Below are 27,313 nucleotides of genomic sequence, written 5' to 3' on the forward strand. Positions count from 1 at the left end.
ACCCCCGTGAAAAGGGCCGTTCGACCCCAAAGGAGTTATGACCCACAGGTTGAGACCTGCTGCCTTAGAAACAATATCTGTATTATTATTCAGGTATCTAAGCAATAGATGTTATTTACCCATCACTTCTGTGTAAATTCCAAAATCACAAATCCTAAGGCAAGTAAAAATTTGCTTAACTATATACTCGAGTATAAGCCGACCCAAATATCAGCCGAGGCACCTAATTTTATCACAAAAACTGCGTTAAAAATGTGCTGAAAAAACTCAGCTTATACACAAGTATATATGGTAGTTTTTATAAAATAGCTCAGGTATGCTATTTCTGAAGTGAAAAAAGAAGTATAAAGAAAAGAACAGGAAAAAAAATAGGAAAATAGAGATTTCTTTAGATCAGACTTTTCCTGAAAGGCTCTTTTGCTCTTCGAGATATCAAGACCAGGTAGTTGTTCACAGAATAACAGAGAGGCATCTTTTGCAACACATAGAAAAGATAGTATTTCCATTCTTCTCAGCAGAATGCTCGTATTGCCTGGGAACATTTCAACTGATGGTAACATTTTAATGAACCGAGGAGATGAAAGCAAGTTCAGTTTTATTTGACAATTAAAGGCCACAATGTTTTTACAGCTGATGGATAATTTTTGCTTCATCATATACTTTGCAGTGAAGATAACGGGAGACAAGAAGAACAAAGGAATACATCTAACAGAAGGCAAAGTAAAGATTCAGAATACCTAAACTAAAACTTATAAAGGCTCCGATAAAAGCAGACGATAGGCATGCCATCACCTACTTCATGGGTAAATACTCTCATCAGTTATCTGATTTCAGCTTTGGCTCCTCAACCAAACCTTCCCCCCATGTGTGTCCTCCCAATGCGAGCGGAAAGGGTTTGTGTGTGTGTGATGGTCCTGTGGGGTGAGGTGAATGGGCAGGTGGGAGAGACGAGTGGGTGAAGGAAGCCAACTTTGTGGTGACGCTCACATACATTATTTCAACATGAAAAAACTGTACACAGAACAGAATATATATGAGCATAAATATCCACACTAAAGAAACTATGTTCACTCAGTAAATCCTGCAAATGCCACAATACTTAAAATGTAAAGATAATGTAAGGAGTAGATAATTTTTCATGAAAATAAAACTGAAACAAATGAAACCCCAAATACAATGAAAATAAACCTGTTCTGTATCTTTTAACATAAAAAAAACCACCATGAAACTATATATTCTTCCCCCCTCACAGTGTTCCGTTTTGAAGAACATTCCTCCTTTGCAAAAAAAAAAAGGTCTGGCTTATCTTTACGGGGCAAAGTCAACTTAGTGATTGCACCTTTACAAGCAACAGCAACTTCCTCTCCCCATTTGAGGCTGGCATTCGTCAGTCTATTATATACAAACACTAAATTCAAGGGGCAAGTGATACATTTACTGATAACCTTGTCCAGGAACTAATACATCAATTGTTCTGTAGCTATGAGGGGTAAGCTACCCTGAGCCTATGCCTCAGATTTCTACATAAAGGCCTGGAGAGGTTGTTTACAGCTTTCTGCCTAATTTAAATAAAGTTTTTTTTTTTATCATATTTCTTACTGATGAAAGCTCGTGATCTTCTACATATAGACTTTACTACCAAATGTAAAATATATTCAAATTCACCATATAAATGATTAGGCTCAAAATAAACACCTTAACCAGAGCAATTAACACTTTACCTTGACTTCATCCTCCACAGAAGCATCTCCACTCAACTCATCTGCTTCTTGTTTTTTACCTGCAAAAGAAGGAAAATGGGCTAACAACCAATATTTTGCTGCTTAAAAAAAAACACTTGTCACTTTCTAGTCCCAAATCATGTGACAAAGCAAATGCCAACTGCTTGTACCTTAGTGAAAGCTGTCCCCAACCTTAAAATGTCAGGCTGTTTCACTAAAATATATATGGTGTACAACTAATTAACCCTACCTAGGAAACCATCACCTTTTTTTACACCAATCAAATTCTGTTTTCAGTTCTCCCTGAAGGCGCAAAACCTTTCACAGATACTCTATTTGCATATTTAAACCAGACACTTGATAGCTGAACTCAAGACCCACCCCTCCCCAGAAAGTGTTCTCTAAGTTTTCCTTTCCAATGAGCTTTCTTTGAAATATAATTCTTCCTCTTATAATCCTTTAATGGTTTATACATTGCCTTAACTCTAATTGTTAGAGTTAATAAGACTACTGTATGCTTATTTTGTATTTTCTCCAAAAGCGCAAACAGCGCTGGACACTTAACATGGTAACTGATTTAACAGACAAGCAAGAAGAAATTACTTCAGACCAAAACCTGGTAGTGGCTATAGGCTAGAAAGAAAGACAAGAGACCTTCCCTGTCCCAATTTCATCTTCAAAACTATACATTTGTGACTGGAATGAAGTCTTATTTTTCAGACTAATCCATAAAAACAATTCATAATGTACTAGAAATGTTGATAAAAAGTATCACGATGCTAGGATGTTAGCATTAAAAAAAAAAGATGTTTTCCCTGAGGTCACCTAATCAACTTTTCTTTTTTCCTTTTGCTTACAACAGATTCTGAACAGTTCTACCTACTTACTTCCCAAACCCCAAAAGGTAAACAGCAAGTTGAGCTACTGGACTAGCTACACAAGTTACTTCATTTTCTCTCGTATACACACCAGTCCCTCCTTCCAACTCTTCCCGATCCAAGTCTGTTTCACTTCACAGAAAGGGAAAAAAGATACTGGTCCCTCCAGATGTGGAAAACATTATTTAAAAGGGATTTTTTAAAAGGGGATTTTTCTTTGATGGAAGTCAAAGAAATTCCTCTTTGGATTATGAGAGTAAAAGGAGAAATTAATGTGAGACAGGGATCCTGAAGTCAGAGGCCAGTGTAGAGTTCATTTCCTCCTGAGAACACTGGTATTTGCATTTCAGAGCAGACAGACATCTATGGTTTCCTATGCCCCGCCAGGATCAAAGCTTTGTTTGTCTCTAATTTTATAATTATTGCCATCATAGTCTTTAGCACCAAATTCATCAGACACACACACACACACACACACACACACACACACACACACACACAAGAACTTTGTACCTTCAACAAAAAAAACCTGATAGTGGTGATGATCATACACAGGGTACTTAAGATTATGGATTTGTACATGTGAAAATAGTTGAAATGCAAATGTTTTAGTATATAGATTTTTACCACAATAAAAACATCCCTATTGTCTTAGCAAAGTGTTTAAAATCAGTTCTTAATACAAAGGCCTGCACACCAGCCTGTCAGATCACGAGGTGTCCAAGGGATCTAGTGTCCGGCATCATCAGAACAAAAAATCTTATCATTGTGAATGAGGGCGGAGTGCAGAGTGGAGACCCAAAGTCCATTTGTAGGCCACTGGACATCCCCTTATGGAAGGGTCTCGAGAGGAGATGAGCCAGTCAGGGTGCGATGTAGCACGGATGAAAAATGCAATTTTGCTCTAGTTCCTAAATGCTTCCTCTCCGCCAACTATCATGATCCCAATTCTACCTTGCAAGTTTGGCTAGACCAGAGCATGTACACTGGTACAGATAGCAACTGGAAACACAGACAATCCAGGGTGGATGATCCCTTCAGGACCAGTGGTGTGAGTGGCTATACCGGGAGGGTGAAGAGAAGGTAGGTTGGAAAGGGGGAACCGATTACAAGGATCTACATGTGACCTTCTCCCTGGGGGATGGACAACAGAAAAGTGGGTAAAGGGAGATGTTGGACAGGGCAGGATGTGACAAAATAATAATTTATAAATTATCAAGGATTCATGAGGGAGGGGGAGCAGGGAGGAAGGGGAAAAATGAGGACCTGATGCCAGGGTAGAGTAAATGTTTTGAGAATGATGAGGGCAATGAATGTACAAATGTGCTTTACACAATTGATGTATGTGTGGATTGTCATAAGAGTTGTATGAGCCCCTAATAAAATGATTTAAAAAAATACAAAGTCCTGTTCATCACAAAGTGCTTATTATTAAAGAGTGATTTCCTTCCATGGAAAAGAATATACTGAATAGACTACAGAGCTCACAAAATTCTTCTACTTCATTTAAAGACAGTTCCACAACATACACACTTTAAAGATGTCATCTTTTGGGATAAATGAGCCTTAAAAAAAATATGCCCCACGTCCTCGCCACCAAAAATATACACACAACAACAAATTAAAAAAAGAGATTTGAGAACTCCTTTGGATCATTTGCAAGTATTCTTCTCTCCTTACAATTATAAGCTGTTTTATAATTTGCAAAGCACACTAAAAACTCCTTCTTCTCTAAGCATGCTACCATACACAGGATAGATTATCACAATTTCACAAAAGAAAAATTAATGAGAGGTTAAATAGTTTCCCTAAGGCCCAAAGTCAATAAATGGTGTTGTCTGAAGTTAAAGCCAGGGTTTCTTATTTCCAATCCTAAATTCTTTCCACTCTATCTTATTATGACCTACTTCAAAGCCATGATCTTGGCAAGGAGTGGCTACTTAACGTAAAGATAGTATCTTTGAAATGGCAGCCCTCAGCTTAATAACAAGCTGTACACTCCACAGTGAATTTTGTTTTTGTTTAATTACAGGAAAATCAAATTACACTTCACCAACAAATGCACTGTGGACCTACAGAAGGAGGGACTGACTGCCCTTGGGGAAGCCACTGTGGTAGGTACGGTCAGTGAGCACGAGGAAGGCCCTCAAAGGGCTGGATTTACCCAGTGACTATCAGCAGGCTCCAAGAAGCGAAGACCGTGAGTGAGGATGGTGCACGACCGGCAGGGTCACACGTAGCTCCTTGTGTGCGTGCGATATTATGAGTCCCAACTGACGCCTCAGTACCTCCCAACCACCACAAAAAACCAATGCCTGCAGTCCTTACCTCGGTGTTACGTGGTTTCTATTGGCCAGCCTCTAGGATAAGTTTATTGATAATGAATTCCTCATAACTACTCTGGCATTACCATCCCCATTTAACAAAAGACAACTACGACTTCAAAGTTAATCGAATACACAGCTAGTAAATGGTTGTGCCTCGATTTAAACATGGTCCATTCCAACGCCTCAAATATCCATAAAATCTTAGAATAATCAGTACAATGTCCCAGTTCTTTGAAATGTTATCTCTTTTAGTGCCAACAGTGGCTCCAAATGCCTATCTATAAAAGTGAGAGACAAAAAAAAAATGAGAAACTCAGAAAGATTAAGTAACTTGCTCTATGACACTTGGTAGTGGTCACAAGAGGAAGAACTAAAGTTCATAAAAAGGTCAAAGGACAGGATGCTTAAGAAAATGGAAACGTAAAAAAAAAAAAAGAAAATGGAAAAATTTCACGGGCTTGACTCCTTCCATAATAGTAACTGTAGGCTTTATTTATGCATGTTGAATTAGAAACTATATTGTAATTCTTTCATTAAAAAATTTATTATTCCCTGCCCTACAATATAGAAGTATGGTGTTTATTACGGAGCCCAGACTTATTACAATGCTATGTACTCAGGAGCTATGCCAGGATTATATACTTCCTGACTGGTAATGGGTAAGTCCTAAAGGACTTTAGCAGTAAACAAGATCTGGATTTCTATTTGGCCTTCACTGGGACAAAGGTAAGAGGTGACAAGCTAGCTTTGTGTCAGTAAGCATTATAGATTCCTAGCTTTAAAGACAACACAAACTACAGCTACAAACCCCTGGCTTTTACGACAACACAAATAACTTAAAAAGAACCACCAAACTCTCCCCTAAATTCCAACAAATACTACTTTGATTTGAATTCATTTTATATGAAACTTTGAAACTCCCATGTTGTCTATGATTCCTTTTGAATCGGTTTTTAAATTGATTTTATATGCACTCTTAGCCACAGATCAAAATCATTTTTATATAAATACCCAATTGTTGAAAAAGATATACTGACTATGCTTTCTTCACAATTTTTTTTTTAAAGAAAACAATGTTTAATGCTGTTTATATTTTTCAGTCTCATAAACTCATCAAATAGAATATCTCCCCCAAAGTGGCTCACAGATTAAGCTATTAATTCAGAATTAAACCCAAAAGTTGCCTTAGTTGTAATGAATTCTTCACAATTTTGATAAACAGCTTTCTTCCTTATGTGCTTTGAAACTGTTATTATGCCATCTTCTCACTTGCCTTGTTTCTTACAATTCTACATTTATACTCCTCCCTCCCCACCCTCCATACATTCTCTTTTTCTGTGTTTCTCTGCTGCTTTTAAGGTTCCTCATTTTCATTGCTTCTAAGCAGTTTGATAATGATGTATCTTGCTGTAGTTTGGTTTCTTTTGTTTAGTTTTTTGTTTACATTCTTAGATGTACAGATTTGTTTTTATGATAAAATATGGAAAGATTTTGCTGAAGAAAAATACTACCTTCAGCACAGTTTTGTACTATCAGTAATCATTTACATCCCTGCCCCATTTAAGTCTATGATAGTAAAGGTCCTACAACAAATAATCAGCTCACAGAGTTTCATCTTCCTTTTTATGTCCCTCTGGGAATCTGGTATGGTGCTGAATATGAATTGGACCACAAGAAAGTACACAGCCAAGGTAGGTAACAACACTAGAAGCTGAATGGCGACTGCAGTCCCAAGAGTAACTTCAATGCCTTGAAAAACAACAGTAGGAAAGAAACTGGGCAATAAAGATAGCCTGAATAACAAATTTAAAAATTAGCATACTCTACAACTACCACAATAATATACGATTATTTCAAAATTACACAGAAACATTCTTTGTAGGATGTTAGGGTCTAATGTAAAATGTACTCATCAAAAGAAGAAGCTAGAAACAACCTTATATATGGCAGCATAAATTTATAGAGAGCCACAATCCCCAGGAACAAACATCATTTCAGAATTCAGAACATTTAGATTTTAATGGATAAAATGATTCATACACCATTTATGATGCTAATGCCACACCTACCCACATCCACCCCCCAAAAGATTCTGATAGCATCTCGCAATTATAGATTTTGGCAGTTAAGTATGAGTAGTCATACCAAAAGGGCATAATCAATACTACAAACTGCCTCGCTTCTGTCACCAAATACAAAAATCATTTCAGATTTCAGAACTTCGAAACAAAAACAAAACAAACAGCTACTTCAATAAATTTGAAGTAACTTTGCTAATGCACTTTGTGGCTGAGTAATTTTCCTCATAAATACTGATTAAAAACAGCTTGCTATCGAGTCAATTCTGAGTCACAGTGACCCCACAGAAGTAGAACTATCCCCTGTGGGTTATGAGGCTATAAATTCCTATGGGTGAAAAAAATTCCATTTTCTCTCTTGGAGTGGCTGGTGAGCTCAAACTGCTGACTTTGGTGTTAGCAGTCCATAACCACTATGCCACCAACTGTTAAACCTAGTATGAAATGTAAAAACTGCCTCATCATAAGATTTTTGTTTGAAAAGATTTAGAAAATAAAATTGAACATTAATTTTTCCTGCAACAATCTCGCCCAACTACATACAATAAGATCATGATAATAAATAAAGCACTGAGTTATGACCTGTGTTAATAGTTTACATATGTGCTTTAGCATCTCTATTGATAATTTACTAATAAAATAATTTTCATAAGAGGCCTTGTGCATTGTCTTAAACAGAAGCCATCCAATAGGCCACTTAAAAAAAAGTTCTATAAAGTAAATTCCCTATTCAATATAGTAAATCTGGGAAACAAAAAAATTATATAATTAAAAAACTCTTAAACTAATCACCTAGAGATAACCAGATTAAATATATTTGACATACATTCACAAACATATGTGTGCATGGTTGTTTTTGTTTTACAAAAGTGATATTTAATAAATAAGTATTAATAACTTAACTGGACTCTTACTAGGTTTCTTTTCTAATTCTACAGTACAAGGAAAGTAGCCCTGTTTAACTGTCAGGACTATGTGAGAATAAAACAATGTGAAAGTTTTCTGGTTTCCTATTAAGTTTGGAAACTAACTTGCAGAGAGAAATGAATGAAGATGATGCCCAAGTTTTGACCTTTAGCTAGAACAGTGGTTCTTAATTCTAGCTGCATATTAAAATCACTTAAGGAGCTTCGAGAAAATACTAATGCTCACTTGCCTCCCCCTTCTCAGCAACCAAACCCCTGAGGTGGGATTCTGGTATCAGAGTTTTAATGTTTCTAATGCAGAGTGTAGCCTGGGAGTCACTGAGATAGCAGAGCATAACTAAAGACTGGAGTTAAGAAAAGCACACCACGCCCCAACTCACTGCCATCGAGTCGATGCCACTCACGGAGACGCTGTGAGTCAGGGTAGAACTGTCCCTGTGAGTTTCTGGAACTGTAGCTCTTTATGGGAGAAGAAAAACCCATCTTTCTCCCAAAGGGCTGGTAGTTTCAAACTAGTGACCTTTCAGATCATAGCCTTGTGTGTGTGTGTGTGTAATCACTATACCACCAGGGCTCCTGAGAAATACAAGAGGAAGGTAATTGTTTTCAACATCTCAACAGAACGAATTTCAAATTCTATCCGTCTTTAATAAAATGTCATGCTAATCTATTTTACTTGTTGAAAATGAACAAGAAAACCATTAAACATTATCCCCTTCCATGAGGACAAGTACTCATATATAGATTATATACATTTCAGATCAACCAAATATTACATGTGATAAGCGTGGTGAAATTATAAGCAATTTTTACTTTTTTTATTATTTGAAATCATCCTAATGTTTTCCCCATGAGAACACCTCAATTTTACAATCTGGAAAGCAGCACTGTCTAGTGTGAATGCAAACTGCTACTCACGGTACTAAAGCTGCCATGCTGCCTTGTCTGGCCACCTGAGCTGTGGGCACATGAAGCAAACTTTACTGCCTGGAGCTGTGCAGCTGACATCCTTTACTGTACTTGGTGAGGAGTATGATTGATAAAATGAACCGACCGTGTTGGCCTTTCTCCAGCCCTGTCACCCTGCTTAAATTACTTTAACGTGATGCCACCAACAAATAATGATTTCTTTATCTCTAATTCCAATACAATGAGTACTTTAATTTACATGGGTTCACATAGACCCCTAAATACCAAAAGTGGACAGTCTAAAGCACTTTGCCCCAGTCTGAACCACTCGGGAGACGCTCGTTGAAGTGCTTAAAACTTGCCCCTATCTCCTCACCAGAATCCTTGACACATATTTCATTGCTAGAAACCGCTGGGGGGGAAATTAAAAACATGCTTCGATGACAAAAATAATCCACCAGGTATAGTTTTTAATGGTTAAAATAAAATGATGGCATTTCTGCGGTTGGACAATAGTCCAATGAGGCTTTGCAGGACAGCAACAATTTAGTGATGAATAAAAGGACGATGCAATGACTCAAGGGTTATAAAGTACAGTCACTCATGGCTGCCGAGAAAGGAGCCTTACAGAGGATGGAAGACATCAAAGCCCAGTAATCTCTAATGTACCCGTTTCCTAAAAAGAAATATGCAATGAAAATCAGCACCAAAAGAGGAGTCTTCTCCAGCAACCGACCCGGAAGCCATTCAATGGCCTTCGGCATTTGCTTACAACTATTTTTCCGAGCACATTATATGCTCACCTCTGTGTTAGGCATTACAGAGATGGAAGTGAATTAAAAGACTCTGTTCCTTGCCCTCGTGAAGTTTTCAGCCTACTGGTACCAAGTAACACATACAGGAAGTCTATCCTATAATCCACCACCATTGGCCTCTACAATCAAGTGGAACCGCCACTTTGAGTTTCTGAGGAAGCCACCACTTTCTTCCCCAAAGGGAATGGTGAGTTCAAACTGCTGACCTTGCAGTGAGCAACTCAGCGCATCACCCCTTTACACCCGGGGCTTCCTTTTATCCTCCAAAGTATTTTTAAATGTCAGAGTTCTAATTACATAATTCTTTAACATTGAAATTTACACTTGTTTAAAAAAGGAGGAATTATAATAACTTAAAAGTATTTTAAGTACGTAGAGTTGATTACTGTATTGTCATCTTTGACTAATATGCCTGTATTCTGACATTTTACACAGTACACATGTAATTAATTATAAATATATTGCTAGTGGTATGATCTGTAAAAAGTTAGGTTTGATCTGTGGCCAGACTTATAAGCTCAAAGTATACTTATTTCTTTACCAGGAACAATCAGATTTTACATAGTTATTTTGACCTTCTTAAGTCTTATAGGTATTGAAAATTTCAACACCAGAAATATTTGAATATTTCTAAATACTGGGCTGATTTAGCACATAAAATAGCAATTTTTGCTTAAGTTTAAAGTTGACTTTAAAGAGAAAGTTCCAAAGAAACTTTACATTTAAAATCTATAAAACTAATGAGGAGTGAGTTCTACCTGTTTAACCGCTTTCACAACACACCCAAATATGACAGTAAATCTTCCCAGGCCAACCTTTCTTCTTTATCAAGTATTCAAAAGTTTATAGCAAGAGTGCTATATATACTGTCACCTCAAAAAATCGCAAGAGTAATATAAAACACTCAGACAACTCAACACTGTTCCACCATTATAAGTATATGAAAATACATTTTATAAATATGTTCATTATTAATATCAAACCCATTCACACAGTATAACTTTTTGCTTTTAGTAACTATGTTTTAAAAATACTTACAATGTATGTATAAATGCAGTTCTTTTCCTCTTAATTTGCCTAAACAAAATCACCTTAACACAATTTCATTTAAAGAAATAGTGCAATTTCACTTAAACAGTGATCCCACATTTTCTTAGTATAAAATAAATTAACTACTAATTTTTCCAACACCATTAAGCAGCTTTCATTTTATTACCACACACATTTACCTAAGATTATCATAAAAATTATTTATTCCCTTGACAAGTTACTCTTCTCATGTTTGACTGACATCTGTGTGACTGCCTCCATGTGATCACATTCTGTCATTTAATAATCTGTGTTGAGGGCTAGTTATACTGTTTTGAGTTTTCTTGAAAATAGAAAATATACCTTATGCATAGTTGAAGAGAATGCATTTTCCTTTTGACTCTTGGCTATAAATAGCTGTTAAATGTCAATTAAGAGTCTTATACATGACATTGCATGATTTCCAATTTTACAAAAGAGGGACTAGTCCCAGGGAAGGCAAAGTGGTATTATGACCAAGATGACGTTATTTTCAAATAAGATTTGACAAAAAGAACTTAAGGTAGTAATTAAAAAACTAGAATTTATTGCTAAGAATTCTAAGCTTCCTACTGTAATATAATCTTATCTTTAAGTAGGTTGGCTGTAAATTTTTATTCAACCTCGGTTCTAAATTAAAAATTTATATTATGATCTTAACTGTGATCATTGGAACTCAAGGAGACTATGAGAATAATGGTCAGGGAGTACGAAGTAGACTGTTACAGACAAATGATACATTTCTAAGACAAGACACCTTCACAACAGAGTTAAAGAAAAATCAAAGTTTTATAATTCATTTATAAAACATTTTTATAATTCACAGAAAAAGGAATATACTAATATACATGTGAATCCACATATGTATTTACATATCATATATAATATGTTGGGGGGAAATCTCTAAATTTTATTGATTAAATTATTTCTAAGAATAAGATGAATGAAAAAGAAGAGAAATTATAAGCTAGTTTGAATTAAAAAATCCAATGATATTTAAATGTTAAAAACTATAATGAACTCAAGTAACTCAGAATTTTGGTTAATATTCTAGCATCTATCAAGCAACTATAATGTGCTAAGTAAAGCTTCTGAATCAAAACCACCACAAGACAATAAATACATGGGTAACTTCTAAATTTTTTAGGAGCTTGCCCATTTTTAAAATAGCCTTTTCCTGTCAGCACAAGCTTCTCTAAGCATAGAGAGGTCTCTTTCTCAAAATGATACATTGGGCTAAGAGTTACATAAAATAAAAATAAAAACAACCAAAAAACCCTTCAAGATACTTTGTTACTCATCTAAACTCCACCTCCACTTATATCATTAATAGACCCTGGAAATTCTTACACCTTTCCAATTTCCTGAGGCCCAAAAATAATGGTAGCCCTCCAATCCTATGGGTGATCCCATACCACAGGTTGCCTGAGGTAAAAAATTAATATTCTCTTCAATTGTAGCCATTCAATCCTTTCGCTCTATTTTTAATTATTTGGGTAGCTACAGTTAGCATGGCATTTTGAATATACAAAGTATCGAGGAAGTTAAGACTCAAAAAAAAAAAATCACTGTATTTGTCCAAGTCAGAACTGTAGCAATTAATGCAATTTTCAGATAGCTACCAAGATCCAAATACTCTCACATCAAGCCCACCCTCTGTCATTGTCCTTATGAGAGGAGAAATTTGTAATGATTCAAATAAAGATTTCTCTTACCAGAAGTTTTTAAAAATCCAGTTATATTAACTAAACGACTTTAACTAAATGACATTTATTTTATTCACAGAATAACTATATGCTAGCAATATATTTTGGTCTCGTTAAAAGAGCTATAAAATAAAATCCTTAAATAATTCCCTATAACTTACAACTTGGGGGTGGAAGACAGGGTGCTAACAGTGGAGTCTCCCTTGTTATAGCATAATCCCTAAAGTCTTTTCAGATTTCACCGAAAATTAGAACGCATAATAGCCTAATCCCAAAATAAGTTCACCAAGTCAAACACACTACTAAACATAAAGGTTATAGAAAGAGCAGAGCGCCAAGGTGAGAGACTTGATAGGAATTTCCATCCATACTCTGCCATTTGTGGGGCAAGGTAGGCATGTACCAAATTATTTTATCCTTGGCATGTATCAATCTGTATTTTGTTCTTGCAAGCTTCACACTATGAAGGAAGAAGTATTATGAAACTATACTTGGTCATTTTTTCCAGAAGCAGTAAAGTACTGTCTCACTTTCAGGTTGGCTTCCGTGGAATCTAAAAGGCTACATGTCACCCAGCGTCTTGAAACACTAAGAGTTCTCTTCCTTGACCCAACATGGCAGAGTGCCAGAGGGAAATAGCAAAAGAGGAGCACTACATAAACAGGGCAAGTGGCACAAGAGCAGAGGCAAGTTATATAACCGAAATATATTTTAAAATATGTTCATAACTTGTAACAACCTTTGCCTTTGGTTGGTTTCTTGTTCGGAGTATCAGTTGAAACAGTTAATTCAATATTATCTGGATCGCCTCCTTCCTCTTCAATAGCCTACATCAGAAAGAGAAGTTAATATGCTACACAATCTATCTAAATGTATTTTATAAAAGCAAAAAAGAAATCTGCAAACCTCACGCCTCAACAAACCAAACCAATCCAAAACAAGTCCCCCACAGCCAGCCATCCAGCCGACTGACTCACAGCGACCCTACAGGACAGAGAACTGCCTCGCTGGGCTTCCAGGGCAGCAAGTCATTCTGGCCAGAGATTGCCACATCTTTCTCCCACTGAGCAGCTGGTGCGATGGAGCCGCCGACCGTCTGGTTCAGGGCGGAGCGCTTTAATCAAAGCGCCAACAGGCTAGTCGAACTGCCACTCATTTACCACACGGACTTCAACATTTGGGGCAATTAAACTACACAGCAGAAGTCGGAGAACCTTGCTGAGTTTAAAAAAAAAAAAACCCATCACCAAAACTAGGTATCAAAATCACACGGACTCTGAAGTGCTATCAAATCGAGAAAATTAAATAGCACATCGTCACAAAAAAAAAAAATCTAAAATCCAGCCTGGGCAATCGCAGAAAAGTTGCTAGGTACTAAATTAAATAACCAAAGGGCGCTTTCCTCACATCGAGCCTACAAACTGATTTCTCCTCTACCACAATTCCAACGCTTTCTCCAATATAGCCAGGAGGATAATCCGGGAAAAGATCGATGGCGGTGATGCAAAAACTGAAGATCCGAAGAAAACAAACCTCTCCGGGGCACCCATGACCCCCCCCACGACCAATCCCCAGCCCCCCTCCACCCCCGCCCCCAAGACGGGAAGGAAACGGTTGGGCACAATTAAACGGTAACTTCGCCCAAGTCACCAAAGTAACCATTCCCTCCGAGGCCGCGGAAGGCACGCGCTCACCATGGCTGAAGGCAGGGGACCCAGCACCTCCCGGGTCCCCACGATCGCCCTGGGGAGGCCGCGCCGTCCGTCCGTCCGCCGCCCTCCCAGCCCGGCGGGGACGTCCCGGGGGCGCCGCGGGCGCGCTCGTCCGCAGCGGCGGGTCCCCGGCGGCTCGCGGGTCCCTCGAACGCCGAGGCTGGCGCGCGGGGGCGGGGGCGACAAGGGCGGGTCCCCGCGCGCCCCGCGTGCGCGGGCGGCGCCCCGGGCCTCCTGGCCGCTCCGCCCGGCGGGCCGCGGCCCCGGCCGGCGTTCGGGCGCGGGAGCTCCCGGCGGGGCGCGCGGCGCGGCCTACGCTTGCCTCCCCGGACCTGCCCGGGCCTCACCTGCTTGAGGCGGGAGACGAGCACCGTCTTCACCCCGTTGACGTCCAGATTCCGCCGCTTCAGCTCCGACTTGAGATCGATGACGCGCAGGTCGGTGATCTTTTTACTTTCGCCCTGGCCGGCGGCGGCGGCCACGGCGACGGCGGCGGCGGCGGCGGCCACGGCACCAGGGGCGGCAGCCATCTTGGGAGAGCGGCGCGCCGCCGAGGCAGCGAGTGGTCTTCCGAGCGACCGCGGCGACGCCAACTTCGGCTCGGGCCTCCGAGGCCTCCGGCGTCGCGCCGCGCTGCGCACAATGAGTCGCTGGCCACGCCCCCTGGCCGCCACCCCGGCGCAACCTGCCGCGGCCGCCAGCACCCGGATGACGGGCGCGCGTGCGCGCTGGCGCGGGGGATGCCGCCCGGCGCGCGCCCGCCGATGAGCTGTGGCCCCCCGGGCGCCGCGACCCCTGACGTGGGCTGTGCGGGCAGGCCGGTCGGACCGCGCCGCCCGCCCGCCGCGCTCTCCATGGCCATTTTCTTGCAACGACTAGGCTTGAGCAACTGCCCCGTGCTGGGCGTGACAGGTCACAACCTGGACGGGTTACTGGACACGTCAAGTGCGCGCACCCCGAGCCTCTCCCAGGGAAAGACGTGTATCGGCTCTGCTGCATAAGGGAGAAATGTGATCGGTGTGCACCGGCCACGAAAGAACCCGGAACCCGGAGTCCCATGCAAAAGATCCGAAAGACACCTCGGGACACTTGGTCCAAGACTGTGAGGACTTGGCCCGCGTGACACAGCTCACTGGCCGCCTCAAGGAGGGACAGCACGTCTCCTAACCCTGGTTGATTCCAGGGTTGCCCACTCCCTCGACCGCTCCTTTGAAAAACAGGAAGGTGTGCCCTCAGTTTAGGCTTGGTTTGCTGCCCTCTGGGCGGATCTAGGAACTCAACACGAATTTATTCACTGAATGAGGAAATGATAGTGCTTGTTGCCCTATGCAATGTTCACTGTCTTCTCTCCCCCCACCCCCCAATGTAGGGGTTCCAAGAAGAATGATTACCTTCTTATGGAGGATTGGCCTGTACACGTGAGTACCTATTCATACATTAGCCGGTATTAAGAATCATCAAAGCATAAACATTTATGGATTACAACTATTCTGTATATTCCATAAGTCAAGTGTGACAGGCATTTAAATATACATATATTTCCTGCCTTTAAAACTTACTTGATGAGACCTGACTCACTTTAGGTGGCCTTTGTTTCATTGGTTGATCTATTTATTCAAAAAGAGGAATGGATGTTACAAAATAATCAATTCAGGTAGTTCTTTATAGAATGCACTTTGATATTTGGTAACAATCTATCCCAACTCTTAAGACAAATTTCTGTGAAGTTCAGCACGATTTAATGGCTTGTCCTTGTTCACACAGAGGGTATGTGGCAGAGTTAGTGCTTAAATGCAGCTGCTCTGATTCCAAATCTAACCTTGCCTCTACGACAATATTGCTGCATCACAGTCATATAGTTTTAGAATTCAAAGGGTCTTTAGTAATCATCAGGAGCCTTGGTGGTGTCATCAGTTACTGGTTGGGCTGCTAACCTCAAAGTCAGCAGTTGGAAACATGAAGCTTTTTGATCTTAAAAGATTTACAGTCTCAGAAACCCACAGACACAATTCTACTCTGTCTTACAGGGTCACTGAGTCAGAATCTACTAGATGACCGTGAGAATTAGTAATCTGACCTCATCCTCTCTCTGTCTTTTTAAAAGTTAGGTGAAGGCTCATAGTTAATAATTGGGTAAATTAACATTAAAGTCAGATCTTATTCCAATGTCTTTCCTAACCCCTCTTTGGATGCTTATAAAGGGAGGTTAACCTAACCCAAAAGTTCACAGTATATTCATAAGGGATTCATTTTGTCATTGGCTCTCTCTCTCTCTTTTGACTTAAAATTCAGCAGCGGAGTAACATAAAATGTGAATGTGTGAGTTCTGATATGATGCACGGAGGACTATGTAATATTCCTGTTAAAAAAGTTTAACTGAAATCCAGTCATGAAAAAAACAGACAAACCCAGTTATAGAACGGTCTACAAATTAACTGCCTTAGACTTTCAAAATAGCAACATTATGAGGAAGAGAAATATATCACCATACTGTTCTAGAATTAAAAGATGACTAAGCAGACTTACTAATTATATGTCATATTTACCTGAATCAAAGAACAACAACAACAAAAACAAAAGAGTAAGAATATTTGAGGTCCATGGGAACAGAGACCACCTTTAAATTGTGCTATCTTGTTACCTTTCAACCGCTATTGGGAAGAATCCACTCTCTAGGAGTAAGTTTGGTATGTAGAATGCCCTAGTTGTTAGAGTATCCATGCTAAGATACTTAGGGTAAAGAATCATTCTGTCAGTAATTTTCTTTCAGGCAAGACAGCAAATGTGGCAATATGTTACCAACTGTGAAAGTAAATCTAGCAAAATGTGAATTCGAAACAAATGTAGCAAATATTTAACAATTAGAAAATCTATACAGTTGTTTGCCCTGAATTCAATTCTGATTCATAAAAACACTGTCTATGTCAGAGTGGAACTGTGCTCTATGTGCTTTTCAATGGCTGCTTTGGGGGAAGTAGATCACCAGGCCTTTCTACTGAGTGCCTCTGAGTAAATTTGAAAATCTAACTCCTTGGTTAACAACTGAGTGTGGAAGCATATAAGCTTGCTCATTGCATATTGTTTAAACTTCTTAAAATGGGTTCTAAATTGTTCAAATTAATTTAGAGGAAAACCTCACATAAATAAAAAATTTTTAATGAAAATAATAAAATGTAGTTAATATGCTTTACTTTTAATACATTAGATAATTAATGCTGTGTTTTAAACTACAGTTACTGTGTTTTTAAAATTATCTGAATAATTCATTTTTATATCAATTAAAATGGTTATATAACACAAAGATTATAATTAATGATATTAAATTATACATATAGAGGTTGTTGAATGGGATGTTTTGTTATGTATATTTATGCCACAATTTTTAAAAATTACATGAATAACAATGAGTACAAGGAAAAAGAAAATGTTCTAAAATTGATTGTGGAGATTGTACAACTCTTCTTGATATGATTGAATTATTGAATTGTGTGACATGTGGATGGAGTTCCAATAAAATTGTTTAAAAAAAGCAATCCCCTGAAGTCATCTTAAAACTTAGCAGTAATTTTATAAAAAACATCTACCTTGAGCAGTTAGGCTTTTTTAAGAACCTCAAGGAACCTTCAAAAAGCTAAAAAAAAAAAAATTTCACTTTTTAATGAACATCCCTTTAATATAACTTTCTCTTTTAGTAAAATGATTTAGGTAAAGTAACACAATATTTCTCAATATTCTCCTTGTTATTTAGACGTTTTCTTCATCCTAAAACTAGCCATCATACATCCTGTTCTTTGCAGATACATTAGGCAAGACCTAAGGCTTGGGTTCCTCCAGCTACACTTACCCTTACCTGTGTGTATTTCTCCATTGAGGGTACCACTTTAAAAAAGCTCTGACATGTATAAGTGTACCATTTACTGAGCATTTTTGTACTCACTGTAATACTTTGTGTTGATAAATATCATCATTCAACAAATGTTTATTGAATTGCTCCCACTCTCCCTCCTAAATATATACTGTATGGAAAAATAAATGAACATAGCAGCAATTCGAATATTTATAATAGTTACAACCTAGAAACCATGTGAATACCTATTAACAGTAGGAAGTATAAATAAATAAATTTCTGCATCTTTCTGCAGTGCTGTCTGGGCTGTCAAGCTTATTCCAACTCATAGCAACCCTGTACATGAATTCATGCAGTAAACCAAAATCAAACCCATTGCCATCCCCTTGATTCCAAATCTTAGCTACCCTGGTTTCCAAGATTCAAATTCCTCCTTTCCCCCTTTTTAAAATCATTTTATTGCGGCTTCTTACAGCTCTTATAACAATCCATACACCAGTTGTGTCCCACACATTTTATACATACGCTGCCATGGTCATTTTCTACTTGAACCCTTGGTATCAGCTTCTCCTTTTTTCCCTCCCTTTCCAACCCTCCCATCCTCTTGAACCCTTGATAAATTATACATTATTATTATGATTATTTTATAGCTCACACCAGCCACTATCTCCTTTCATCCATGTTTCTCTTTGTCTCCCCGGGGAGGGTTAATATGTTGATCATTGTGATTATTTCCTAATTCTCCCCCACCTTCCCCCTACACTCATGGTATTACTACTCCCATTACTATTCCTGAGGAATGTATCTGTCCTGGATTCCATGTCAAGAGTTCTTATCTATACCAGTGTACATGCTCTGGTCTAGCCAGATTTGTAAGGTAGAACTGGGATCATGATAGTGGGGGGAAGAAGCATTAAAGAACTAGAGGAATGTTGTGTGTTTCATTGGTGTTTTGCTGCACCCTGGCTGACTCCTTCCTACCTTGTAACCCTGCTGTGAGAGGATGTCCAATTACCTACAGATGGGCTTTGGATCTCCACTCTGACCCCCATCATTTTCATTGATATAAATGAAGACTAAAACTCTTTATGGGAATAGATAACTTTATCTATCTCCCTCAGAGAGTAGCTGGTAGATTTGAACTGCCTACCTTATCTTTAGCTGTCCCAACAGACCACCACAGCTCCTTATTCATAAAATGCTATATAATAATGATCAGAAACCAATTAGCTTTGTGTAATAATTATGCATAAAAGCCAATGAAAATAATTTTGAAAGAAACCAAATCTGACAGAATATCTGTTCTGCTCTTTCACTTACATATGTTTTATTTACATCATTATATTATTTGTATTATTATTTTATTATTTCAAAATTAAAAAACAAAAACCAAACTCATTGCCATTGAGTTGATTCCAAGTCATAGCAGCCTAATAAGACAGGGTAGAATTGACCCATGGGTTTCTAAGACTGTAACTTTTTTTTGTTGCTTCTCAGCTAGATGACGGCTTGTTTACCTTCTATCCTTTAAGATTCCAAACGCTTTATCTTTTGATAGCTGGGCACCATTACCTTTGTTCACCACATTTGCTTATGCACCCACTTTGTCTTCAGGGATCCTGTCAATAAGGTGAGCATCATGGAATGCCAGGTTAATAGAACAAAGTGTTCTTTCATTGAGGGTGTACTTGCGTGGAGGCCCAATGTCCATCTGATACCTTAATATTAAATATATATATATATATATATATATCTCCATCATCATATATAATCATATTTCCATATGCACATGCCTGTATTTAGACCTCTATAAATGCCCTTTGCCTCCTAGTTCTTTCCTCTATTTCCTTTTACTTTCCTCTTGTCCCACTATCATGCTCAGCCTTCATTTGGATTTCAGTAAATCCTTTGGGTTACATTGTCCTTGATCAAACCCTACCAGGCTTCCTATACCCTCCTTGCCATCAATTTTGGATCACTTGTTCCCTTGTCCCTGGGTTTATTAACACCCACTCCTTCTCCCCGCCCCCCACCACCCCCATGTCTCCCTGGAACCATTGGTCCCGTTGTTTTCTCCTCCAGACTGTTCATCCAGCCTACCTTATCTGGATAGACCTGCAGATATAATAGTATGCACAAAAAAACAAGACAGAGAAAAACAAAGCAACAAAAGAAAACAACAACAACAAAAATCAATGACCAAAAAATGAAAAGCCTGTAAATAGTTCAAGGTCTGTTTGCTTCAGAAGTATTTTCCAACTTGAAGGGAGACGTCGGGCAGTGTAAGATATGACAAAATAATAACATAAATTGTCATGGCTTCATGAGGGAAGGGGGAGTGGAGAGGGAGGGGGAAATTAGCTGATGCCAGGGGCTTATGTGGAGAGCAAATGTTTTGGGAATGATGAGGGTAATGAATATACAAACGTGCTTTATGAAATTGATGGATTGTGATGAGTTGTATGAGCCCCAATAAAATGATTTTTTTTAAAGATGTGTTTTCTTGTCGAGTCTGATGGGCTGCCACACCCTGGTCCCAAAGTCTATTTTTTTGTATCCCCTCTGGACTTCCTTGCTCTGCTCCCCTTGTTGTTCTTTTGCAACCCTTAGTGTTTTGCCTCGGTGTGGTGTGATCGTATTGGGTGCAATTTCTGCACTGTGTCTCCAGTGTTGTCCCCTGTAGGGCTATGGGTCAGTGAGGGATGTCACATCTCATAGTGGGTCGGCCATATGGTCCTTTCTGTGAATTGGCTGCTCTGAGCAGGAATATCCCTCCTCGAGGCTTGGTGGGCCAGGCTCCACTTTCTCTTCCTTCCCCTTCATTTACTCCTGTGTGCTTTGATCAGACATGTCCCTCTCCTTTAGCTGTAGCGAATTCTTCTGGGGGAAAGGGTGCTCTCCACGTAGTTGGGATTGGGACTGCCCCCTCAGACCTCATATTGGGTCCCTGCTTCATGCTGGTATGTTGCAGTCATGTCTTGGAGACTGGGTTGAAAGACTGTAACTCGTTAAGAATCTTTTTCCCTGCATAGCAGCTGGTAGATTTTGAAATGTTCACCTTGATACCACCAAGGCTCCTAATAAAATATAAGTAACACAAAATGATAGGAAGTGATGTGTATACTCATAATAAAACTATAAAGGAAATCAGGAAGGATTTGCTATAATAAGGCAGTACTTGATTCTAAAGCAGAAAGACAGAGTTGGAACTGGACAGAGACATGTGTAAGGCTTCTGGACTGTTGCTAGCATTCTATTTCTAGATTCAAGTGGTAGTACTTATAATAACTCCTTATTCTATGTTATTTTTTCTATATTTCTGTGTATATTGTATTTATAATAAAAAGACTATTTGAGGCTATATAAGATTTCATTTAAATCGATGTATGGAGTTGTAAGAGCCTCCAATAAAATGATTTTTTAAAAAGATTTCATTTAAACTACTTTTAAATATAATTCTGCTCTTGATTTAGAATTTTAATTCTACTTTTGGGATCAACAGATGGTATCAAAAAGGAGTCAATAATATGCATATCCAAGTATTTTCTTTATTGTGATAGAAACATATGCAACAAAACATTATATATATATATATATATATATATATATATATATAATTCAGCACCATTCATCATCTAAATAGGGTTTTAAGAATTAAATACCACAAAAGGGTCTAAAAGATAAGGAGTGCTTCTGAAGCAAAATCAAACCCATTACTAATGATCAATTCAAGGTTACACAATAGAACTGCCCACAGGCTTTCCAAGGCTGTACGTTTCTACAGAAGCAGATTGCCACATCTTTCTGCCTGGAGTGACTCACGGATTGGAACCACAGGACCTTTGTTGGTTAGCAACTTGAACACTTAACCGCTGCACCACCAGGGCTCTTTAAAGAGTGCTCTACCATTGTTATTATATACCAAGTTCCTTCTAGTATTTATTAAACTTTGAAAAAAAGTGCTTGAATCCTCTAGGAAGGTGTGTGGTAACCGGATTATAAACTGGCCCTGATGAGTCTCCCCTCCTGCTCGTCACCTCTGCAAGTAGTCCTTGCCCATGTTGACTAGGGCTCGGCTGTGTCATCAGGAGTGTATTGAGGAAAGGATGGCGGTTTCTGAAGCTAGGTCAGGATATATCTGGCTTACACCCTGCCTTCTCTTGGTTCATTTACTTGTGAGGGAGCCCGTCTCTGTTGCAAGGACACCCAGGAGTCCTCTGTAGAGGTCCACATGGCACAGCACGGAGGCCTTTTGTCAACCGCACGTCCCGACTCACCTTCCATTTGAGCGGACTACCTTGGAATGACAGCTTTCAGCCCAGTCAAGCCTTGAGATGACTGAAGACTGAGATGATATCTAGACTGCAGCCTCATGACAGCCTGAGTCACAAACACCTACTAGCAAATTTCTGACCCACACAAACCATATGAGCGAAGGAAGTATTTTTCGGAACAGCTGAATGATATGTTACATACTCTCAACTCCCTGCCATCAAGTCAATGCTGACTCATAGTGACCCCTCGTGGGTTTCCTAGCCTGTAACTGTTCACAGGAGTAGCAATCCCAGTCTTTCTCCGGAGGAGCTGCTGGTGGGTTTGAACTGCTGACCAGGCAGATCACAGCCCAATGCATAATACCAATAGAAAGGAGGAGCAAGACAATGGGGAATCTGATTTTCTCTGCAGCTAGGTTTTAGGGAAAAGAATTTCCAAGGGATAGACGAAGGATCAAAAAGCGGCTGAATTGCTGAAACAAGAAAGAGAAAGAGGGGTTCTCCGAGCCGAACTGGAGGAGAGTATACGTGGGATCCTCCAACAAGGCTTAATCAAGGACGCACATTGTAATGCCAGCTCCAGCCCACACGCCGACCAAGTGCTAGTGATACGAGTGCTAGTGACATAAGGAAGCCCTGTAGGAGTACACAGTCTGGTGGAGATCTACACAGACCTTTACAACGCAGTCCTCAACTATGTAAGAGGACAGTGAGTTGTCGTAGACAAAGTAGCAGAATCAGCACATTCTTTATAGCACAACATCGACCCATCAGCCTTGAGCAGCAAGAGGTGTTAGACATCATAATAAAGAAATGCTAAGTATGATACAAGGGAAGAAGAGTGATGAGAAAGGAGACTGGAACATTAGCCTGGAATTTCCCATGAGTGCTGTAGTAAGGATGGAGGCAGATACCAGTGAGAGAGCTACTGCTGTAAAGTAGCTGGAAAATTATGTAGACTGGGTTAATAGTGAGATAGTGTGGGAAGGAATGATTTATAAAAGTAGAATCCATAGGTCGTATTCAATAGTTAAACATAGGATCATACCATTCACTGAGACAGGATGCAGATTCATGGTAAGGAGAGGATTAGAGTTGAGTTTAAGGTTAAATATCCTTAAGGTTTATTAATATGCTAAAGGAAAAAGAGCTAGAATGGAGGGAACATTTGATTCAATTGTCCTCTTATTTTATTACAGCTAAGCTTTCAGAAAGAGCTTCCTACCTTTATTGCCTCTTCTTCCTCATCATGAATTTCCTCCTTAACCCATTTAGATATGGTTTCTGTCCTTCTTACTGCACTGAATTTTCTCTTTCTAAATTCACCAATGACCTGCTAATAGCTAAATTTAAGGTATATTTTTTAGTCTTTATTTTAGCCTAGCTCTCTGCCACCCATCGCTTCAGCATTTGACAGGAATGATATGCTTTTTCCTCAATCTCTAGAATATCAGGGTTTTTTTTTTCCTTTGTCTTTAAATACACTCTAGTTTTTCTACACCTTGTTCATTCATCACCCAAATGTTCCAATTCTCTGTGTTGTTGGTAGATACTTTAGATACAGTAGATATTGCTTAATATTGTTGTTGTTAGGTGCCATTAAGTTGGTTCTGTCTCATAGCAACCCGTGTACAACAGACCAAAACATTGCCTGATCCTGTCCCATGATAACAATTGTTACTTTGTTTGAGTTCATATTTGCACTGTGTCAAAGATCCTTGAGAGTTTTCCTTTTGTTTTCACTGACCATCCCCTGTCCCAAGTATGATAACCTTCTTCAGGTATAATTCCTTACTGACAACATGTCCACCAAGATATATGCGAAGTCTCCCACTCCTAGCTTTTAGGAATATTCTGGCTCTACCTCTTCCAAGGCAGATTTGCTTGTTCTTCCTGCAGAAGATAACTTTTAAATAACCCTAGCTTTCTTCTATGATTTAGAAACAAACTAAAATAAGCAAAGCAAAACAAAAACAGTTGCCCTTGGATTATCTCTGCGATATGGCCACCCCATGTGTGTTAGACTAGAAGTGTGCTCTGTAGAATTTTCAATGGCTAGTAATTTGGACCCACTGCCATCAAGTCAACTCTGATTCATTGTGACTCTATATGGGGTTTCCAAGTGTGTGAATCTTGATGGAAGTGGAAATCTTTCTCTCTCAACAGTAGTTGGTGGGTTTGAACCACCAACCTTGCAGTCTGCTTGCCAAATAAGGTTACCTGCTTCGGTAAAGAGATTTACTTCCTTGGAAAACTATACCGGGTTCTTCATGAGTTGGAAGTGACTTTAGGTCAGTGAGTTTTAAGAAGTCTTGGTGGCACTCTTGGTGGCATGCTAACTTCAGGTTCAACCCCAGCAGCCACTCAGAGGGAGAAAGATGAGTCTGTCTGTGCCCATAAAGATTTACAGTCTTGGGAGCACTGTGTGGAGCTGTCTTAGGTCAGAATTGACTTGATGGCAATGTTGGAGGATTTGTGTGTGTGTGTGTGTGTGTGTGTGTGTGTGTGGCTTTTGTTTCTTTGAATGCAGCCTGTACTTTAATAATCAAGCCAGTTCAGCGGTTGTTTTGGGAGTGTGTTTCAAACAGAGTTAGCATGTAATCTATATATAACAATATTGCTGTGATTTTAGTCATGTTACATTTAAGGGCCCAAAATACATTAAGTTCCCCAAATAACATCTTCCATGAATGTCGACCAGGATTTCTTCAGAAGCAATGTTGTTGTGTTTTTGTTTGTTTCTTTTCTCTTTTTTTGAAATTAGATGACCCGTTTTCTTTTTTTTGTTGTTGTTTTGACCCGTTTTCTTGTGAGAAACCTTTGGATGGTCCTAAATGCTCAATCTTTCCATTAGCAGCCACGTGTGTTAACCACTGTTCCCCTGAGGACTGACTTCCACTATCAAGGATGGCAAGATGACAACTTCAAGTCTTTTTGTTCCCTGGAATTTAGAGACAGCCATATGACACACTTTAGGACTCTGAAATATAAGTGGCAATCCCAGGAAAGAGATTGCTTTTCTCATCAAAAGGGCACCCTGATGTAGGAAAGGATTTTATCTTTATGTTCTACTTCCTTGCCTGAAATATGTACATGGGATTGGAAGTGCTAGCTGCGAACGGGATGGTCCAGCAGGAAGTCATTATAGCTACCTGATGGTGTCAGCTTGAATAGATTACCTATCCCCAGTCATCTTGATGCAGGAGGTTTAACCTCTTCCCAGCCAGGTTGAAAGTTCTAACTCGGCTTTCCGGTGGCAGGTCTGGGGAAGGGGGAGACAGGCACCATGTCGGGCCGCGAAGATGGCAAGAAGAAGCCCCTGAAACAACCCAAGAAGCAGAACACGGAGATGGACAAAGAAGAGAAGGCTTTCAGGGAGACACAGAAGGAAGATCAAAAGAAACTGGAGGAGCCAAAGGCGAAGGCTCTGGGAGATGGGCCCCTGGCCACAGGTGGAATGAAGCAATTTGGCCAAAAGTGAGCTGTTCTTGTTGGCTGAGGCAAAGATGGCCCTCGATTCTGTTCCTGTGTAAACATCTGCATTCCCTGCTGGAGTTTTGTTGCCACTTAGAGTTAGAATGAAGTGTTGTCTTGGAGCCTGCTGTACATTTAAGAATAAACTTTTGTAAAAAAAAAGAAGAATCATACAATGTTTAGTTCTTCTCACTCAGCCATTTCTGTCTTAGCTGTAAGGTCAGTGACCCCAGTCCAGAACCTGCCAGAGCTGCTCTTCAGTCTTTGTGATGCCCAAAATTCTGTACCATCTGGAATTAAAGCAACTCATTTGAAAAAAAAAAGTTCTAACTCATAAAAATGTGTGTGCTTGGCCATTTTTTCTTTATTTTTCACTCTTCCATAATAGGATCTTATTTATCACCTTGACTTTAATCATCTTCCATATAGAGTTGACTCACAAGTCTACATTCACATCTGTACCCAAACCTGTGAATGTTGGGCCCATGTGTCTAACAGCTAGGAGCGCTGGTAACATGGTAGGCAATGAGTTAGGAGGCTAATTGCAAGGTCAGCAGTTCAAAACCACCAACCACTTCTCAGGAAAAAGATGAGGCTCTCTACTTCCATAAAGATTTGCAGTCTTGGAAAACCGCAGAGGCAATTCTCCTGTCCTCTAAAATAGACTCGCTGGCAGTGAATTTGGTTTGAGACGTTTATATCTAACTGCATACAATTTCCACTTGGAAACCCACTTCGATGAAATATGGCACAAATAAAAACTCACAATCACTGTTTGACCCTGACTCAGAGCTAGTCTATATATGGTTTCCAAGGCAACAAATCTTCACAGAAACAGATAGCTTTATCTCTCTCCCTCGGTGTGGTTGATAGGTTTGAACCACTGTGGTTAGCAGTCTGATGCTTAGCTGATGGTGTATCCAGGTCCTTGAAACACAATGTAAGGAATACACATTCTATTAAAATGATAAAACTGATCAATCGTATTTCCAAGCATAACCAGTATTTCATAGTATAAACATTGCGATTTTCATTCTACAGTAATAGAACAAACATTATATATAAGCACGTCCAGACGTTATCTATAGACATTAAAGTATTAATGTAGATTTGATTTAGTATTTTTTAGTCATTTTATTGGGAGCTTGTACAGCTCTCTATCACGATCCACACATACATCCATGGTGTCAAGCACATCCAAATGTATTTTAATCCTTCTCGTGTTTATGAAAGTCACTCAAGAGTGGGGATTTACTTCTCAGGGAAGTAGAGATTTCTGAATTGAAGATTATCTGACTGAAAAATACTTACTTATTGCCAAAGGTTCTGAGTAGGCCATGACCTTTGAGGGCTACTCCTTCCAGAGAAATTATGCTTGACTCCCAGATGTACAGTGTGTATCCTTTCTTATTATTGCTATATGAGTAGAAAGCTTCAAGTCAACACATTTCAGCTGAAATCATATCTTCTGTATTATTTATCTTCTGTATTATTTTCTTCCACTGTGCTCCTACATGCCCCCTGTGGTAGTCACCTACTCTGGTGTCAATTTAAGGATTAAAAGTGTAGGGGAGGAGT

At 39.4% G+C, this 27,313-nt stretch overlaps 2 protein-coding genes across 3 annotated transcripts in view; one reads left to right on the plus strand and one right to left on the minus strand.

Moving 5' to 3' along the window:
• The window catches only part of SLTM (SAFB like transcription modulator), a 40,393-nt gene extending 25,480 nt beyond the window's left edge, over positions 1-14,913 (minus strand). For both annotated transcript variants that reach the window (XM_075530595.1, XM_075530594.1), the window contains exons 1-3: positions 14,488-14,913; positions 13,168-13,255; positions 1,722-1,780 (exon numbers count right to left, since the gene is read on the minus strand). In XM_075530595.1, coding sequence (XP_075386710.1) covers positions 1,722-1,780; positions 13,168-13,255; positions 14,488-14,670 — 330 coding nt within the window. In that variant the 5' untranslated portion in view covers positions 14,671-14,913. The remainder of the gene's footprint in view (positions 1-1,721; positions 1,781-13,167; positions 13,256-14,487) is intronic.
• Positions 14,914-25,487: 10,574 nt separating this feature from the next.
• LOC142426521 (translation machinery-associated protein 7-like) lies at positions 25,488-26,049 on the plus strand. The gene has a single exon (XM_075532148.1). It carries the CDS (start codon positions 25,548-25,550, stop codon positions 25,740-25,742), a length of 195 nt encoding a protein of 64 aa, XP_075388263.1. The 5' UTR covers positions 25,488-25,547; the 3' UTR covers positions 25,743-26,049.
• Positions 26,050-27,313: the final 1,264 nt, after the last annotated feature.

This window comes from Tenrec ecaudatus, chromosome 14, assembly GCF_050624435.1.
Source record: "Tenrec ecaudatus isolate mTenEca1 chromosome 14, mTenEca1.hap1, whole genome shotgun sequence".
NCBI classification, from domain to species: Eukaryota; Metazoa; Chordata; class Mammalia; order Afrosoricida; family Tenrecidae; genus Tenrec; species Tenrec ecaudatus.